Raw genomic sequence first — 19,552 nt, 5'->3', positions numbered from 1 at the left:
AAATGAAGCTCATTGTCGAGTTTGTCTCTACTCAACAAATGACCCTTCACATCTTCGAATGAGATTTTGTCTCTACCATAAATCAGGGTTTCCCTGAAAGACTTGTATGAATGGGGTAAAGATCACAATAATAGTATAGCTTGATCTTCATCATCACTATGAACCTCAACGTTCCTTAAATCATTTAAAAGAGTAATGAATTGACTAATGTGATCTCTAAGAATCTCACCTTCGTTCATGCGAAACGTAAATAGACGTTGTTTCAACACTAAACGGTTAGCCAAAGACTTAATCGCATAAAGAGTTTCTAACCTTTTCCACAAGGCGGATGAGGTCTTCTCCATCAATACCTCCTACAATACCGTATTCGTGAGGCACAACTGGATTGCAGACAAGGCCTTTTCATCAAGCTCTTCCCATTTTGTTTTATTTAGATTTTCAGGCTTTTTTCCGGTAACAACCTTTTTCAAACCGGATTAAACTAAAATTGCCATCATCCGAACTTGCCACAGATTGAAATTTGTCTCACCATCGAACTTCTCAATTTCAAATCTTGTTGTTGCCATATCTGAATAGGCTGATCTATGAAAATTGAACTAGCTCTGATACCACTTGTTAGGGATCGACCCGATTAAGCAACAAACAAGTAAAAATAGTAGAAGAAATTGAGAAGATGAACACACAAATTTAACGTGGAAAACCCCTCCAAAGAGGATAAAAAACCACTGGCAAAGATAATTTTACTATAATGGCAAAAGAACGAAGAGTACAAAAGATGGAGATAAAACTAAACCCCGAAAACCCGAAAAAACAAAGAACCCTCAAAACGTAAACACAAAATTCTCTGAATGTGTTATGAGTTCTAATCTAATGGGTGCCTATACTAAGGTTGTAAAAGAGCCTATTTATAGGCTAAATTCATATGTCAAATAATAATAAAATAATCTAAACTAATCAGTGTTTGACTGAAACAAATAAACAGAGTTTAACTAAAAGATTATTTCTTAAATTTGACTGAAAATAGGAGTCATACTTAATAGTATCGGTAGAAGGTGTAGGAGAATTCTTGAAGGCTCACTATCGACCTTGTTTTGGTAGAAATTTTCATGGTTATCGATAGAAATTCAGTTGTATTGGTACATTAGCTCTTTTGTACCAATAGAAGTCTGTTGAAGATTTTGGGGTGCTTACTGACTTACTTGTATCAATAGAACTCTCACAATCTTTATAAAAATGATTCTGAGAGGATATTTACCATAGTGTTTTGAAAAATCAAATGCATGAAATATATTTAAAAACATGTTGAACAATTTTATGAGTTTGATAGTACTTGAAAATAGTTTTTTAAGGTTGCATCATAAATCGGAAATTCGACTAAGAGAGAATTTATAATTTGATTTTGTTATATCAAAACATTTGAAAAATAAGGCTAACAATATTGATTTGATTTTTTTTTTAAAAATAATTTTGTTTTTATTGGTTAGGCAAAACTTTCAGGCATCTTAGTAATATAAAAATATATATATATGATTATTAGCGTTTATATATTAATATTGTATTCATATTATTTTTCATATCATGCATGTTTTAGTTATTTTCTTATGTTAACTTTTTTTGTCATATCCTTTTTCATCTATTATTGTAATAGTTTTTAATAGTAATTTGATTTTAACTCTAAGTTCATATACTTAAAAGATACTAAACTATATAAAATATATATTTAAATAGGTCATCATACTGACCAATTTAGGGAATAATTTGGATGTTGCTTTTAGAGTAGTTGATTCACAATATACTTGTCCATGAGTAGGGCTTGGATAAGGAATTTTTGTGTCAAGTGAGGCTAAAATGGTTCAAATTTAATTTAAATAATAAAACATTTTTAATTTTAAATTTAATTATAATAATATAAATTAATATGAGTTTTTTTTAATATTTAAACAATAAAACGAATCAACGAGTTTGATTGCCTTGAAAATAGGCTTAGGTTTGAATTTTTTTTAAAATCGAGTCACGTATGATCGGCCCATGAACAGCTATAATCTACACTCCACATGTTAATATAGGTCAATTTAAAATTCATGTAGCATGAAAAAAAGGTTAAAAGTAAATTATTTTATTAATTTTTAATTTGTGTTTGGCTAAATGCTCAAATAAGGACCGATTACCCATTTAAGGGTAAAACCTTTCAAATTGTTCAAATATAAGGCTAACATTTTCGAATTTGTTCACATTAGGGCGTATAACTCATTTAGGCAACGGGTGAAAAACACATGTTTTAAAAAAACTTATGTGGCAAAAACTTGATGACTGGGTTTAATTATTGATAGGTAAAATAATATAAATTAAAAGGAAAAAAACATGAAAACAACAATCCCTTTAATTTGAAAAGAACTTAAAAGTCAACCCTTTTAGTCAAGTAAAAAAATTCAGCTTTCTCATTTTGTTTGTCGACCCCCTTTCTATGAACAAAAGAAGTCCTAAAACAAATTAGTCAAAATTGGAAGGAAACTTCAGCAAGAAGATTATGAAAGGAGAATGATTAGCATGTACATATTTTGAGAAGGTATTTGGGATTTTTTTATTTATTTTGCTTTAAAGCTTATTTCTTTTTAACAACAGTTAGATTCAAAGTTACATGATTACTTTTTAAAGTTATTTGATTTAAAGATGTGTATTTAATATTTTATTTTATTTGTGTATTTGGCTATTTGTAAATATTGATGCTTTTAAATGGTAATTGCAGATTACTTTTTTTAGGAATAGATACCAGAAAAAGTTGAAAGTCATTTTTAGCTCTGCCGCCTCCCAAAGGGTTTTTTCAAGTTAGTCTTCAAACATTTAGCAGCCAACAAAAAAAGAAGAAGCCTGCCATGAAAAAAATAGACTGCATTGAAGATGGAAATTAACAATCCAAACTTGAAGATATTTGAGACATTGATGCAAATGGATTCTCTTGGATAACAATATAAGTTATAATTCTACTATTTCTTTATTTTAATTCAAATAATTTTTGAAAAATTTAGGCTCTTGCCCAATTTTCAAGTATTAGGGTTTTTTTTTTCAAAGTTGAAGGTGGAAACATATATGGATTACTTTTTCTTATTTTAGGTTTCTTTTATCTCCATAAATTTCATGTTGAAAATACTTAACTAAAAAAGATTATATATAACATCATCATGTTTTCTCAAAACGAAAAAAGCCTCTTGTGCGTGTATGAGAAGTGCATGTTTTGAATTTTTAGCTACTTACTTGGAAGTGCTGATTTACATGCATAATAGAAAAGGTATATTTTCATATTGAATTAATCAAACTCCTTTCATTTCTTTTTTGTTAACCGCATTTTCTATTAAAGTAATATATTTTATTTTCCGTACTGCCATATGTTGGCGGATGACAAACAGGATAGTCACGACTACTGAATCATCAGAAACAGGGAAAAGAGAAACTAAAGTTTCCAACTTTAGTCATTAATTCTGATAGTTTTTAACTGCAAGACGAATGTCTGCATATCAACGATTTCTACTCACCATTATGCAAACATTACAACACTGAAACGAAAGAGTGGATTATCAAAATTTCAAACAATTTTCTCAGTGCATGAATCATTACACAAGTTGCAAATAAACCATCTTTGATCTAAGCAGTTGCACTTGTTAATTCTTTGGCTGGGCTTGCTACTACCATTTTCTGTGGCTGCAGGCACCAAAAAGAAAAAGAAAAAACAATGAAGAGCGTAAGCTCTATCATTAATAAATCAAAATGCCTATTACAAAATTACTAATTCAATTTTATGTTGCACAAGAATCATCATGAAAATAAAACACAATTCCTATAACAGTTTCTGCCAGTACAGATTGACCAATCTCGATGTTCTCCCCAATTGTTGTGGTGCATAAAAATGTATGGCTTTGTTTTATGCAAAACAACTAACCACTATGTTCAAGTTTTAGCTAAGATTCAAGAGGATTGAGGAATGACTAATAATGTGAAACGAAACAGAGCCCCCCTGATTTTGTAAAATTGTTACAATAGAAATTAAGAAATGGCCCACACACCATTAACACCAAATGCAAAACCTTCAACTAAACCAAATTATCAACTGATATATATTCAGCATCCTAAATCCTACGAACAAACTCTTCAAAATCTTAAGTTATTAAAAGGTACGTTCTTAATAAAGTAAATCAACTACTTACTGCTGCCAACTCTTCTTCATGTTTTGGAATGAAAGCAGTGTCAACTTTTCCGTTTCTGAAGTCCTGTTAAGTGTATCATGTTCAATTAGATTAAACAATTATGAACCTCAGCATATTCACCCACTAAACATACACATCCCACATTCAAAAGATAGCACCACCAACCTCAATATCAAGGATGAGTTTATGGTATTCAATTGTTGTAGGAACCCCTGAAACAAAAGGTATGGATTAGGAGATTGCTTGAGGGATAGACTTTTTCTTGAAAATAAAATTAGGCTGAAAAGAATAAATGGAGAAACTCCTTTGTAACATGCATATTCAAATTACATACAAATACAATACGAGGAAGACGTTTTCTTGATAGAAAGATTATACTGGATAAAAGAAAATCGAGCAACTCCTTTGGCACAAGCATATTCAGTTACATGTGTTAGCACCAACTGAAACAACAGGAGTCAAACTGACAATGGTGTCAGCTGCTCATTCAAATAGATGTACAAAGTTACTTTTCTTCTGGTTGAAGGGATTTCTCCCAAAGTTCCATAGACCCTCACATATGTGAAAGTGTAAAAGAATTTACCACAGAAAAACAAAAGTAAATGATAGAAATAGTACAGCACAATGAACAAAGTCCACTCTTGGACAATAATAGTACCTGTAATTACAGTGTCATCAAGAGCCCTTTTCATGCGCTCAATTGCTTTTTCCCTTGTTGGAGCCCATACGATAAGCTAAAACAGATAAACATAGAACAATGTCAAAGCTAAAGTTCGCATTTTAGTGAAGCAGCCCAGAAAATTATAAAACTGCATACAAAGTAACTGCAGCAACACCTTGCAACATGAATCAAAAAATGTATGCGGTTCCACATAAAACTTTGCTTCATGTTTTACTATGTAAAGAATAACCTTAACAAAGTCCAAAACTTAATGCAGTTTACTGTACACACCTTGACATTGGTAATTTATGGTATTCTTATTACTCTTTAAAAGAAAAGGAAAAAAAGATTTAAAATTCTCCTCTTCCAAAACAAACATTCTTGGACCTTCAAGGACCTTGCATCGAGCAGCTCATACATGCATAACCTTACATGTCATAAACTTGAATAGCATAAGAAATATATATTACAAACCTTTCCAAGTAATGAATCATAGCTTGGAGGAACTACATAATCAGAATAAACATGGCTATCCATTCGAACAAATGGGCCTCCAGATGGCAAGTACGATGTTATTCTCCCTGTCATTGGAAAAGCACAGGATTTTTTTACAATATCAAAATACTATACCAGGCATTCCATTTCTTCTCTATCCTTTCAGTTATTTGAAAGCCTCAAGGAAATTGAGCATAAATTTCAAAATATAAAAAATAACAATAAAAGAAACTATATATCCTATAATGTTAAAAGAAGAAGATTACATCTAATAAAGTTGGCACTTGGCAAAAAGAAAAAAAAAGCACCTGCAAGATTGAATGATACCAGTATAGAAGAACAAGGGAAATTTTTTAAATAAAAGGAAACAACATAAAGGTTCTGATGATGGCTGTTAATATCAGGTAGAGCATTGGGGAAATTGTCTTTCAATGCAGTAGCCTCCTATCTATTTATATTAGAATACTAAGTGCAAAGAACTAAAATATCCCTTATCCAGAATAGTGTACAAATATATCTTATTATAGAACCAAGTATTGGTAAACAAATCTAATAGTTGGTCTTGGTGCATAGGTCTCATAGATTGTCAACAAATCACATTCTGCAAAAGTTCATTAACTAGATGACAATCCACATCAACATGTTTAGTTCTTTCATAAAACACTGGATTTAGGCTACATGAAGAGTTGCTTGGTAATTACAATTACCAAGGGGATGACCAGAAGACAAGAAGTGACTTTTCTTTTATCATTACAATATTGTGGGAGGAAAGGAGATGACGGAGTTTGAACCTGTGTCATATAGGTAACAGACAGAAGACAGTGACTTTATCAGCAAATGAATATTCCAAATCCCTTCAATAGTAGAAAGCTCAACAAGTTTATTGTCATGGGGCTCTAGCTCAAAACGGTACTCCTCTTACCTGTCTATCGTCCAATTCTTCTCATCCAAAATCTTTCCTTCTCGATTATGGTGCCAATGACTATATGACAAGTACTAATTTGTTATCTATCATTTTGTTAACAACTTTGTTACCCACTGGCACTAGTGCTTCGCAGCCTAGTTCTTTACTTTCCCCATTTTCTATTTAATACATACCTCAGTTTTCCTTTTCCTTTCATCATGTCTATTAGTAAGCAAGCCAAAACACCAAATTGTTGTTACCTTCCTTGATTCTACTATTATCCAGGATTTACAGAAAAAAATATCGGAGATGGGGTGAATTAAATGGGCTCCACTATTTTGATCTATTGCAACTTTTTGCATGTCAGTGTTGCTTCCACCATTTCAATTTTCATTGTCATCTTGGTCACCCATCTTTGGAGAATATGAAGCAGTGGATTCTAGACTTAGTCGTGTTGTCTTAAGTGACAGTCGAGTTAGTTGGGAAACCATCATTGTAGTTGATTTGGTCCCCTGCTTCAATAAACAAGCTCAAAATTCCTTTATGATAGTCCACTCAGCTGTTTGACATCCCTGTTATGTTACCTCCAAATTGGGATTTCATAACTTACCTTTGCAAATGATTATTCTTGTGTTCCGCGTTTTTATCGATCAAAGATCCTCTGAGGTGTTCTCAATTTCATGTCCCTTTCATGCTGAAATTAATCTCAATTTACTGTCTATTCAAGTACTTCACAATGATGATGCTCAAGAGTATTCTCTAACTCCTTCAGTTCCTTCATGCAAGAGCATGGTCTGATTCATCAGTTGTAGGGGCCACAACAGGAAGAAAAAAAAACGGTTACTCATTGTTTATCATATCAAATGCATTTTCCTAAACATTTTGGATTGACGAGTTACTTAAACTATGTTATTTGATTAGTCGAATGCCTTCTTCAGTTCTCAATGGTCAATCTTCTCTTTCTGAAATTAATCTCAATTTACTCTCTCTATTTGAGTACTTCACGATGATAATACTCAAGAGTTGTTTGCAATTTCATGCTGAAATTAATCTCAATTTACTCTCACTATTTGAGTACTTCACAATGATAACACTCAGGAGTATTCTCTAATTCCAATTCCTTCATGCAAGAGCATAGTCTGATTCATTAATCAAATGCCTTCTTCAGTTCTCAATGACCAATCTTCTCATTCTGTACTTTGTTCCTCTATAGCAAACCTTCTTATTTCCTCGAATCTTTGGTTGTGTCATTTGTTCAACTTTCACTGGGTCAGGAAAAATTGGATAATTGATCAATAATTTGTATATTTTTAGGATGCTGGTCTTATAATCTAGTTTTGAATAAATGCTGATGTTACTTCAGTTGAAGATGCTCTACTATAATTCTTACACCTTTACCGGTTGAGCCCAATCCTATTGCTTCTACTCCACAAAATACAGGTCACTCTTTAAGTCCTGATTGATTATCTTGCCCTAACTTGAAGGAATACACCAGATGCACCGTCAAGCAACAGAGAGCCTCCTTCAAATACATGAGCACAATCCAGTCCAACAAATTTCTAGTCATCAAATTCTTCTCTGTGTTGTCCTAACGGTTTATATCTTCCTATTATTGTTTGGAAGGGTAAATACTCAGCACAGCTTGCACAGCTCTTGTACCATGTTAATGATGGAGAACTGGGGGAAAAGTAGTCTACCAATGTGATGGGCTCCAAAATATTTATGTTAGAACATTGTGTACAAAGGACCAAAATATCCAATAAAATACTTAATGTAGCAATTCTCAAAAAAGAGACCATTGCAATAATTTTGCACACAAACAGAAAAAAAAATTACAATGAACACATACCTGGTCCGGGTCTGAACCCTTTAAATGCATCTTCTGCATTGATACGACATTCAATGGAATGCCCTCTGAGCACAATATCTTCCTGCAAATCATAATTTATGAGCAGTTGAATACATTGTGTTCTATGGTCCAAAGCATTTCACTTAACCTTTTGCATTTCAATACCTGTTTGTAGCGCAGTTTTTCTCCCATAGCTACACGAATTTGTTCTTCAATCAAGTCAACAGAGGAAATCATTTCAGTTACAGGATGCTCCACCTGAGTTTATTTGATGAAAATACACATTTAGCAGCACTTCTAATTAATCTGCTAATAGGTAATGCATGAATCAGAGTCCCCAATCCTTATTGACCTGAATTCTAGTGTTCATTTCCATGAAGTAGAAGGAACCTCTTTCATCCAATAGGAACTCAACAGTTCCTACACCAATGTAACCAATAGATGCTGCTGCAGCTACTGCTGCATCACCCATGGCCTTCCGCAACTCTGGTGTCAATGCTGGAGAAGGAGCCTCTTCAAGAAGTTTTTGATTACGTCTCTGTATAGAAGTCACATTCAACAACATTTTATATCAGTAAGCTAGTTACCTGTTCAAATAATAAAGGGAAATAAAGCAAAAGCAATAGAGAACATTGTGCTGCTAAAACAATTAAATTTTAGCACATTACATCTTGCAGCAAAGATTGAGAAATAGCCACTAGCCTAGTAGCCTTTGTAAGCATTTTTGCTCCTCCTAACATAAGGATACAATATTTGGAAGTTATTATCATGAGAAAGATGCTTTAATTACCAACACAAATTAGTGATCAGACCTGTTTGATTCATTGTGATGAACCCATGAAAAGTTTAACTTATTTGTTTTCATACTTATAACTTTAGTACTAATCATAAAGGTTTTTTTTTAACTTTAGTTATTTTCCTATAGAGGGCCAGATCCAATTTATGCACCCAAGGGTTAGCTTGTCAAGCTTAGCTTATTTTTGGAGCTTCTAGGAGTAAAGTTTTCCCTTGAGTTCCAATCGGCATCTAGTCTCCATTTAGTTGTTATTTTGACAACTTGCGTTTACCTTCTATGATGTTGGAATAATATATGTTGAAATACTATAAGAGATGACTATATTTGTTAAAACAAAGCAAAGGTTAAGGTGAAATATCAATGGTTGATTCCATATTTGAGAGGAAAAACGAAATTCATCATGTGCTTAGACGTGTCTACTCATATCTGGATGTGTCCAGCAGTGTCTTGACCATGTTTTCAACTGTGTCTGATTTTTTTTAACGAGCCCTCACATGTCCAACATGTATTCTGCTGTGCCCATGTTGGACTTGTAGAAGGGTCTGTGCTTCATACTCTAGCACTCATAAGTGAGACATTGAATTTCATATGCTCTATTAAACTTTGTAGTAGGAATCCTATCTCTAGTAGAGTTAATCCTCAAGAACCATTACAACTGAAATCATCATATTTCAAGATGGGTTTAACATATTACATTTTGAGTGTTTTAGTTGATTAAGGAATGGATGCCAAGAATCACTCATTTTCATTCAAAGAAAAATCACATCCCCTTTTCTATGACTATCAAACCAAATTCTTGCCCCAAAGTACCCATCAATTTCCATCAGACAAATCCCTCAATTAACCAATAAATCCTAATTCCTAATATTATTGCTTTCCAGAATTTCAAGCAAACCTTTTTCCTTCAGTTTCAGCAATTTTTTAAGATAAATTTCAATTGCTACAAACCTGGTCTGATTCCTAAACGTTAAAAATAATTCCTATAATGGCCACAAGTCTTAAGATCCCTAGTTTTCTGACCCTATTACACCATACATATAAGTAGGCATATCTTTTCAAATATATTATGTCCCACATTACAAAGAGTTTGGAACTGAGAAGCTTTAACAGATACTCTAAAGGAGTAGCTAAAGATGGTTTTGCCTTTCCAGAACTTCAGCCTTCAAGTTGAGTAGGCTTTTTCTTTCTTTTCTTTTTTTTTTTTTTTTTTGAAGGTTAAAAGTGATTCCTTTATGAATTGATTTGCTAAAACAAGATGCAGCAAAGTTCTGGGCTAAGCATGGTTATAGTACCTGGATGCTGCAGTCTCGCTCACCAAAGTGAACAACATTACCATATTTATCCGCAAGAACCTGCAAACCATACCACATAACATAGGAAAATCAAAAACTTGCATGGAGTCTATATTCTATAACAGAGAACACATGAAGCAAAGGACACTATGGCTTAAACACAGGTCAGTAAGCAATGCATGCCACAAATCTCCCAACGGTGAAGCCAACAGTGAAGGCTAAGGAAAACGCAGTATTATTGACGCAGGAGCTTTATTTATATTATAATATTTTATTATTTTAGTTTTATCTTGTAATATTTATTTTAAGTATTAGATATATTACAGACGGCTAGGGTTATTAGTTGTCTTAAGTATTTAAACCTAGGGCTTGGAATAAAACTTTGTTTGCAAGAAAGCCTAATAACTTTACTTGCAAGAAAGAAAATTTAAATAAGTTGTAGGCTTTACAGCCATGATTATTATTCTGATTCTTTTCTTTGAATTAATAGAAAAACCAGAGGTTTTTTATAACCTAAGTTTTCTAGAGTTTATCTTTTCTATTTCTTTGTTTACTACTGTTTTTTTCCCCTAAACCACAACAATTGTCCTAGCACAAATACTGTCACATATTATACGATGTCAGCACAAAAACATTCTAGCTATTAAGAAAAACTCCATTAGTACGCTCTCCAGATTTACATTCTTAAGAGTGATTCAAGCCCACAAAGAGGAGGGAACTTATAGCACAGACAAATAACCTGGAACTCAATGTGCCTTGGATTTTGGATGTACTTCTCCAAATAAACTCCATCATTTCCAAATGCAGCTGCAGCTTCACTTTTGGCTTGCTGTAATGTGTAGAAATTAAATTAAAACTGAGAGGAGATACACTTCAGTTAGATAATGCATGCTCCAATCTTTTTGGAGAACATTCATTTCTACCTCAAAGGGATATAACCAGCATTTTAGAGTATATATAAAAAAATAAGTAAAAACTTTGTCACATATTGTGTAAAAGATGGATCAAGAAATTATGTGAAAAGAAAAAAAAATGGAAGTAATTGTTTAGTAGATCAAAGAAACACTCCTGAGTAAACAGTGGTGCCTTCAAGCAAGTAAACAAACCTACATTATTTCCCTACTTTCCATTTTTCTCTCTTATCAACAAATACTGTTCCAAAAATCCATTTAAAAATCAAATCAGGAAAAGGATGTATTCCATATTCACATCAGTTATGCTCTACCCCAGGAGGACAAATAGAAAAGCAGATATGAATCAAATGACAATCCAATGATTACATAAATTACATAAAACTGACTTCTAAAGGGAGATCTGTAAAATAATTAGAGCGACTCGTATTTGAAGTAATACCTGCAGTAACTTCACAAACTCATCAGGCTCTTTAGAAAGACGCATTCCACGTCCTCCACCACCTGCTGTGGCCTTGAATATATAAAAGAATAAAAATTAATGACTAACACAGATTTCAATGCAGTTTCACAAACAATGGTACCCTCTTGACATTCAAAATCATATTTCATAGCTGTCTTTTGAAAACAGTGCCAGAAAAAGAATACAAGATATTCACTGCATCCCTTAACAAAAACCACCATTGAACCACTACAATTCTAGGAGCAATAAAATGAACACCTAATAATTTTCAAATGGCGATCAATAGAAGATATTAGATTTCGTAATGATTTTCAAGAAGATACAGCCAGAGCAAAAGAAAGGTTTATGAACTCTATGCTAGGATAGGACTCAAAAATCAATTTTTATTTTTTTTTGAAAAAAAAGGGAATGACTCTCCATTATTATTCCTGGATCTGCTTTACATAGATGTCTTCTCTTCCTAATATAGGCTTTTAGGCCAATTTTCCAGTCAGCATGCATGTCTGCTAGATTGTTTCCTTTTTAACACTTAATCTTGGAACTAACAAGAATATATGAAATTTTAATCTAAATTTTCTAAACAAAGCATAAGTAGAATAGCGAAAAGGTGCACCAAATTCGCATGTTCAGTCGGCAAATTAAACTGACACTATAGAACATAAATTGATTGCTGGGGAGCAAAATAATCACCTTGATCATCACAGGAAAGCCAATCTCATGGGCAAGCTTGATTGCTTCCTCTGTACTCTTTAAAAAAACAGAAAGTTAACAAAAGAACTGTAAACTGACAATATGAATACTATGTTTGAGCTGCATAAACATTTATTTACCCAAAATATAATACCTGTAACAATCCATCACTTCCCGGAACAGTAGGAACACCCGCGTTCTTCATTGTTTCTCGTGCAGTTGATTTGTCACCCATAACACGAATACTGTCAGGCTGCCCAAGCATAGCCAGAATTTATTCTTTAAATTAGGGCTGAGGATGAGCTAAAACCAAAAAGTATCCAAGCTGGACATATGAGCTAAAAGAATTTCATGAAGATTTAGTTTAAAACTCATCAAACTTATTAGCAAAAAGAAGTAAAAGAAAAAGAATCTGGCCACAGTAAACAAGTCTTGGAGATAAAATTTCTAGTGACCTCATGAAGTAGCAGACATATCTCACAAATTGTCAAGCAATCTGCTTGCCATACAGAATTATTTTGCAGTGATGAATAGAAACTAAATGCTGAAAGCAAGCAACTCCAACTAAGAAAGATAGGCTAAAATAACTGCACAAAACTGAGTCAAAATACAGCAGCAAATTCAGATTAGCGAACATTCAGGATGAGGAAACAAGCAAAGAGATATATCATCTCATGAGTGGATCTATGAGCTGCACTCAAATATAGCTAACTGAAACTTTGAAGTAATTAAAATGTATGTTCAGAAGAAATTTTGCTTTTCTATGCTCAGTATCAATTTCAAACATCTAAAAACACTTTGGTATTTAGGTAGCTCGTATTAGCCAATGGCTAATGGCCCTCTAAGGTATCCAATATGAGTACCAAAACTAACTTCACCAGTCTCAATAGAAAGCACAGGTTGCAACTCTATATATCAATATGTTATCCACCATTATGCACATTTGTTGCTTTTGAGCGGGAAAATGCCATACTGAATACTCCAATCAATTAGGGGGAAAAAAACTAGTTTTCCAATAATAAAATTATTGTCAAATAACTTGACAGTTGTGCACTTACGTTAGGCCCAATAAAGTTGATCCTGTGATCTCTGCACATTTCTACAAAAACCGCATTCTCAGAAAGGAAACCATACCCAGGATGAAGCATAGTACAGTTACGGCTAATTGCAGCAGATAGGACATTTGGAATCAATAAATACCTGAACAAAACACAGCCAAACATACAAATTGAGCTGTTATCATACTCAAACTGAATAAATACACAAACCCTAAGCACAAAAGCATGCTTTGGTATGCTTGCAATACAGAATACAAAAACATAGATAAGGATTGTAAAAGCAGAGAATGAACTCAAGGCATGTGCATTAAAGAAGAAGAACATAGAGATGGTTTATATATGCTCGATAATATATGCCTATGGAAGTGGAAACAATCTAAAGAGAATTTATACTTGATTCTTCAAGTGAAGACAACAAAATACACTTCATGATTTGTATAAATGGTCTTTTTTGGCCTTGTACATATTTTCAATTTTCAATTGAATTCAAAATGAAATTAAGCTTCCTACTCTTAAAAGAAGAAAAGAAGGTAGTAAACTTTACCAGAATTCAAAGTTAACTAGATTCGCATTTTTCAGCCCAAAATATATTTGGAAATAATTTAAAACTTAACACTGTTGCTATTAGTACACATAAATAGACCTCGCCAAGGCTTTAACACAGGGCAGAGGTGATAAAAGAGAACAGCCAAAATGATAAGAACCTTCCAAATTCCATTGAATTGTTACATGCAAATTATTTCCAGTTAAATCTTCATAAGACTTTCGGTACTTCTTCATGTATTATAGCTAGTTGAAACTTATCTAACAGATATAATTTAAATCAGTCTTTTTCAAGCACTATTGCTAGTTGAAACTTATCTAACAGAACAATTTAAAACAGTGTTTTTGTAGTGGTAATTGCTTCAGTCCCCTTCTTTCTTAATCTCCAAACTACAGATCTCTAATTCAATGAACAAATAAAGATTAAATGAGGAGCATCTAACAAGACAAATTTCATAACAAACTTTGATGTAAAAGCTAAGACAATTGTAATAGAAACATAACAAGGAAACCATAGATGCTCAAGATATGACTACTTACGATTGACTGCTTGGTGCTTCGCCTATGCAAACTGATTCATCAGCCAGCTTCACATGAAGTGCATCCTTATCAATTGTAGAGTAGACAGCAACACATGGTATTCCCATCTCATGAGCTGTTCGGATTACACGAACAGCAATTTCTCCTCTATTTGCCACCAAAATTTTCTCAGCACGGCATTTAGCACCAAGAGCTCCTCCACACCTGCTAGATTTACATCTAACTTGGGTTGACTGAGCTTTCTGCCGAGGAAAGTTGATCCTGCTTCCCACCATAAAGGTACACTGGGAACTCCTAATAACTCTACTTCTCCCCAAGAATAAGCCCTTCAATAGGAGAATCCATGATATTAGCTATATATCATAATAAAGTAACTCGTAACTTTGATTAACGATATGTTAAAAGTTTATCCCTCTATCAGAGGCAATCTAGAGATGTCTGCAATCGATCAAATAGCTCTTAGGATTTAATGCATGTGATTTATAAGTTTCATTAGCACTTTGTGGAAAATCATTAGATATGAATACGTAAGATACTTGCGATTAGATACGTGAGTGTAAAATAGCATCTCCCCAAAAAAGCATGCTCTTTTTTACCACCAGATAAAGAAAATATGTTGTTGGGAGCAAAGAGATTGAGGAATTACCCATACGTAAAATCACAGTAAGTACTTAACGGGGTATCGGAGCTTTGGCAGATTTCGTACTAGGAAACTAGAAAACATCGGAGCATTGCCGGAATTCACTCTAGGAATCTATACCCAATTTCCAAAACTATATAGAAGAAAGAATCTAGCATCCAGCAGAAGGAACAAAGTGAAAATTATGATGCGAAAAGAGAAGGGAGACTTACAGGAGGTGATGTGACCGACTTGCACATAGTCAGTGAAGCATCCATTGCCATTGAGAAAAACAGAAAATGCCTACAATAGCAAATACCCATTTAAGCCAAAGCTTCAGTGCTACATGTCTAAGCATAAAAAAAATCAAATAGATCTAATGAAACAGAATTTAAAGAAAGAAAGAAAGAGAGAAAGATACCAAGCTAGACGTGAACAAGAATCAGAGCAATGTAGTGAGACAGGGAGATGGGGAAATAGAGAGAAGAGAGAGATATGGAGAAGTTGTCGATGGAAACGAGGCAAGTGTTTTATTGAATGCTCCGCCTAAATGGTTGGGGTTATCACTCATCAGGCATATAAGCCCAGACCTTTCCCTACGGTTCTATCTCTACGGTTGGGTCCATTCCTCCAATGTTTTCATTCCACGTTTGCATCTCACAATTGTCAGCACCCACTTAGCTCTATTTGGATTGGGCCGGAAAAAGGAAAAACAGCTCGACTCATGCCCATAACAAGTTTTTTTTTCTTTTTCTTTTTTTCTTTTACTTTTGAAAATCGTCGGGCAGTTGGACCCTTTTATTAAGATTTACGGGTCAGGGTCATAGTTGGCTTTACTTAAATTTGTCTTAACTGTCACTATAAATTAAAAGTTGTATTCAAAAATTTTTATTTAAGTAATTAGATTGTTAAAATTAATGATATATTACTTTTTTTGTTCGAAATGTTTGCATTAATATCTTTTTTTTTTATTTAATTTTTTTCATAAAACAGATTTGGATGTTACAAATCTGCAAACTAAAATTTAAAATGTTTTTTTCTCCAATCTCCACCACTGACCATCAGATCAACTTGGATCTAAAATATGTTCTTCTACTCGTCGAAGAGTACTGATTCACCATGTCAATCATTGAATCGTTGTTTGAAGCTCGTTAGTGGAACTTTAAAAAAATTAATAATCCAATGACATAAATAAAAACTTTTGAAAAATTTAACGGCTTAATTGAAAACTTTGAATATTTTAGTGACCAAATTGTAAATTTGTTTAGTTAAGTGACCAAAACGAAAACTTATCCATAATTTAGTGACTAATGATGTAATTCACCCTTTATTAAAATATTATTATATTAATTTTGTAATAATTTATATTATAATTTTATAAATATATTCATATCTTTCATTATGATTTTTATAAAATTTCAATTAAAATTTTATACTATATATTCCATTTAACTTTCTAAAAATTAGAATTAATTCTTTTCTTTATTCTAACAAAAAAAAGCCATGAATAGTTAATTACTCAAGTTTGCTATCAAAGTAGCACGATTTCGTCTAGCAAAGTCTAGGGTTTTTACGATTGCTGAAGCGCGGTAGAGATGGCACTAATGGAGAAGGAGTTGGCAGATTTAAGCCTTGACGAGGAAGAGGATGAAGGCATGCAATTTGCGACGGAGGCTAGACCGCAAAGATCGTTATATGAATTGTGCTTAGTTGGATGCTACCTCGTAGCCAGTGTGGTTCACTTTCCTGCAATGAAGAATACGATGGCTAATTTATGGCACTTGTTGGGGGGAATTCAGATCTCTAACCTAATTGAGAAACGTTACGTTTTTTTATTCTTTTATGAGATAGATATGGAACGGGTGACAAGTGGAACGCCATGGACTTTCAATAACCATCTATTTTGCTTCATAGACTAAAAGATGGCGAAGATCCGAATTTAGTATTGTTGGTGTATGTTGATTTCTAGGTGCAAGTTCATGATTTTCGACGGGTTTCTTTTCTAATTATGTGGTGCAACAATTAGGGGATTTTGTTGGTAAATGTCTGGAACACTATACATAACAGCTTAATCAAGGATTTAGAAACTTTATATGCATCAAGGTTCAAACAGATATTAGAAAGCTCTTGAAGAGGAAGAAAAAGATTTTGATTTCCCAGTCAGATTCAGTTTATGTGAAATTTCGATATGAAAAACTATCCTTATTTTGTTTTCTTTGTGGATGTTTGAGGCATTGAGATAGATTCTGCCAAAAAAGGATTAATCTAGGGTTTAAAGATGTGGGATGTGGATGGGATGTATCATTAAGGGCACACCCAAAGAGAGCAAGCGTCACGCCAAGCATATGGTTGAAGGAAGACAATATGGGGAGAAATTATGGGAAAGAAGCTGGCAAAGAAAAAGTTGGGAATAACGGCAAAGGGATGAGTAGCTTCGATACACGACATAACTTGGGGTTTATTAACCATACTTTAGGGTTTAATTTAGAAGGTAGGGGGAGGTAAGACATAAGAAAAAGGGTAGTATTGTTAAGTGGGGGGGGATAAGGAAGATATGGATGAGGAAAGTGAGGAGCTACCGTTGGAGAATAGAGAAGGGAAAAATAGACATAGGTCAAACAGTCAAGTACAAGGTAGATTTACGCATGCAGGCGAGGTTGGACTAGGAGAACAAAAATGAACAATTTGTAACAAAATTGATATCGGTAGTTGCCAATTGGCAAGCCAACTGGACGTAATGAAAATCTTAAGTTGGAATGTCCATGGGTTAGTCCTCAGGTTGTCTTCTTTATGGAGACAAAATTAGACAGTTCTCTGATGGAAAGAGTTAGATGATGATGCAGGTTTCATTATGGTACAGATGTGTCGGCAATAGGAACAAAGGGGCGAGTTAAGCCTTTGATAGAAAAGTGAGGTATCGATACGATTAAGGAGTTTTTCTAATAATCACATTGATTTTGACATTAAGGATGGTGAAGTAAGATTAACTTGATGAATGACTGGATTTTATAGGGCATTAGAAGCTCGAAGAAGAAGTGAGGCATGGGACATACTGAGGAGACTAGGGAGGGAGCAAGTTACGCCATGGTTGGTTTGTGGTGATTTTAATGAGATTTTTTACTCTTTTGAAAAGGAAAGGGGTTTGCCAACGGATGAAGGTCGAATGGAAGAATTTAGGACAACTCTAAATGATTGTCGATTAAAGGAAATGGGATATGTTGGTAGGTGGTTTACGTGGGAATGAAGGAACCTTCCTAAAACAAATATTAAAGAACGACTTGAAAGAGGGGTTACAAATAGAAAATGGATCAATCTATTTCCTGAATACGCAATCCAACATTTGTCTCATCCCTTTTTTGACTATTGCCCTTTATTTTTTTCAAACTAAACAAAAGGGGATGAGTAAAAGAAGGGAAGGTTTTAGATTTGAAGCATGGTAAACTATTGAGATTTCTTGTGAAGAGGAAGTGAAGAGGTTATGAGCGATAAGTAGGGGAGGGGTGATGGAGAAATTATAATTAGTAAGGAAAGGATTACAAATGTGGGAAATAGGAATAAAAAAATTACGTAAAGGGCTATCAAGGAAATTACTTGCTTGAATTGAGGAACTCGATGGAATAGAGAGAACGGATGAGAATTTGGCAGAATTAATTGACGCCAAAATTCATTTAAATTTGGAAATTGAAAAAGAAGAGAGGAGAGGTCTTGGGAGCAAACGAGCGCAGATGAATTGGTTAAAATAAGGTGATAAAAATACAAAAATTTTCCATAATTTTGCGTCTCAAAGAAGAAGAGCAAATCGGGTCGATGAGCTCGAGAATGAACAGGGGCAAATAATTAGGACAAAAGAGAGATGGTAGAGGTGGCAAAGAGATATTTCGAAAACATATTTTCCTTAGGAAGGATCGACAATCCTAAGTACATACTTTTAGGGACTGAAGTGTGCATTGTGGATAGAATGAATCAAGGCTTAACCAAAAACTATACTAAAGAAGAAGCTATTTTTACTCTTAAAAGCATGGGGCCAACCAAAGCTTCTAGGAGTGATGGTTTCTGGCAGTTTTCTTCCAAAAATATTGGCATACTATTGGGTAAGAGGTTGGAGATTTCTATCTTGACATATTAAATGACAGAGGTCCGTTTGATGGGGTTAATATGACAAACATTGTTCTTATACCTAAAGTGGCGAGTTCAACCAACCTCGAGAATTTTCAACCTATCATCCTATGTATAGTAATTTACAAGATTATATCAAAGGCAGTGGCTAATCAACTCCAAAAAGTACTAAGTGTATGTATCGATAAAGCCCAAAGTGCATTTGTGCTAGGAAGACTCATTACAGATAATGTTCTATTAGCATATGAATTAATGCATTCTCTAAAACAGAGAAGAATGGGCTAACATGGAAGTTTAGCTCAAAAGCTAGACATGAACAAGGCGATGATAGGGTGGAGTGGTCTTTGCATAGAATGGGATTTGGAGAGCCCTTTGTGTCCATAATCATGCGGTAATATCAATGAATTATTCGGAAT

At 33.8% G+C, this 19,552-nt stretch overlaps 1 protein-coding gene and 1 long non-coding RNA gene across 3 annotated transcripts; one reads left to right on the top strand and one right to left on the bottom strand.

Annotated features, from left to right (window-relative positions):
* Positions 1-2,400: 2,400 nt before the first annotated feature.
* Positions 2,401-2,987, top strand: LOC121214696 (uncharacterized). Its single transcript, XR_005910366.1, has 2 exons — positions 2,401-2,566; positions 2,747-2,987. It is a non-coding gene; the product is annotated as an uncharacterized lncRNA (long non-coding RNA).
* Positions 2,988-3,347: 360 nt separating this feature from the next.
* LOC107910621 (biotin carboxylase 1, chloroplastic) lies at positions 3,348-15,582 on the bottom strand. 2 transcript variants are annotated; one of them, NM_001327041.2, is made up of 17 exons: positions 15,442-15,582; positions 15,254-15,323; positions 14,402-14,727; positions 13,319-13,460; positions 12,415-12,513; positions 12,261-12,317; positions 11,550-11,621; positions 10,936-11,025; positions 10,197-10,256; positions 8,461-8,646; positions 8,274-8,366; positions 8,109-8,190; positions 5,335-5,441; positions 4,858-4,933; positions 4,365-4,411; positions 4,200-4,262; positions 3,348-3,696 (listed from the first exon to the last, which is right to left on the bottom strand). In NM_001327041.2, the coding sequence occupies exons 2-17, from the start codon at positions 15,302-15,304 to the stop codon at positions 3,640-3,642; spliced, it is 1,608 nt and encodes a 535-aa protein (NP_001313970.2). In that variant the 5' UTR covers positions 15,305-15,323; positions 15,442-15,582; the 3' UTR covers positions 3,348-3,639. The 2 variants fall into 2 exon arrangements, with proteins under 2 accessions (NP_001313970.2, XP_016694019.1); XM_016838530.2 differs by lacking the exons at positions 15,254-15,323; positions 15,442-15,582 and adding an exon at positions 15,048-15,063 and having other exon boundaries at positions 3,445-3,696.
* Between the last annotated feature and the right edge of the window lie 3,970 nt (positions 15,583-19,552).

This window comes from Gossypium hirsutum, chromosome D02 (assembly GCF_007990345.1).
Source record: "Gossypium hirsutum isolate 1008001.06 chromosome D02, Gossypium_hirsutum_v2.1, whole genome shotgun sequence".
Taxonomy (NCBI): Eukaryota; Viridiplantae; Streptophyta; class Magnoliopsida; order Malvales; family Malvaceae; genus Gossypium; species Gossypium hirsutum.
This window is presented reverse-complemented; position numbering and strand designations above follow the sequence as displayed.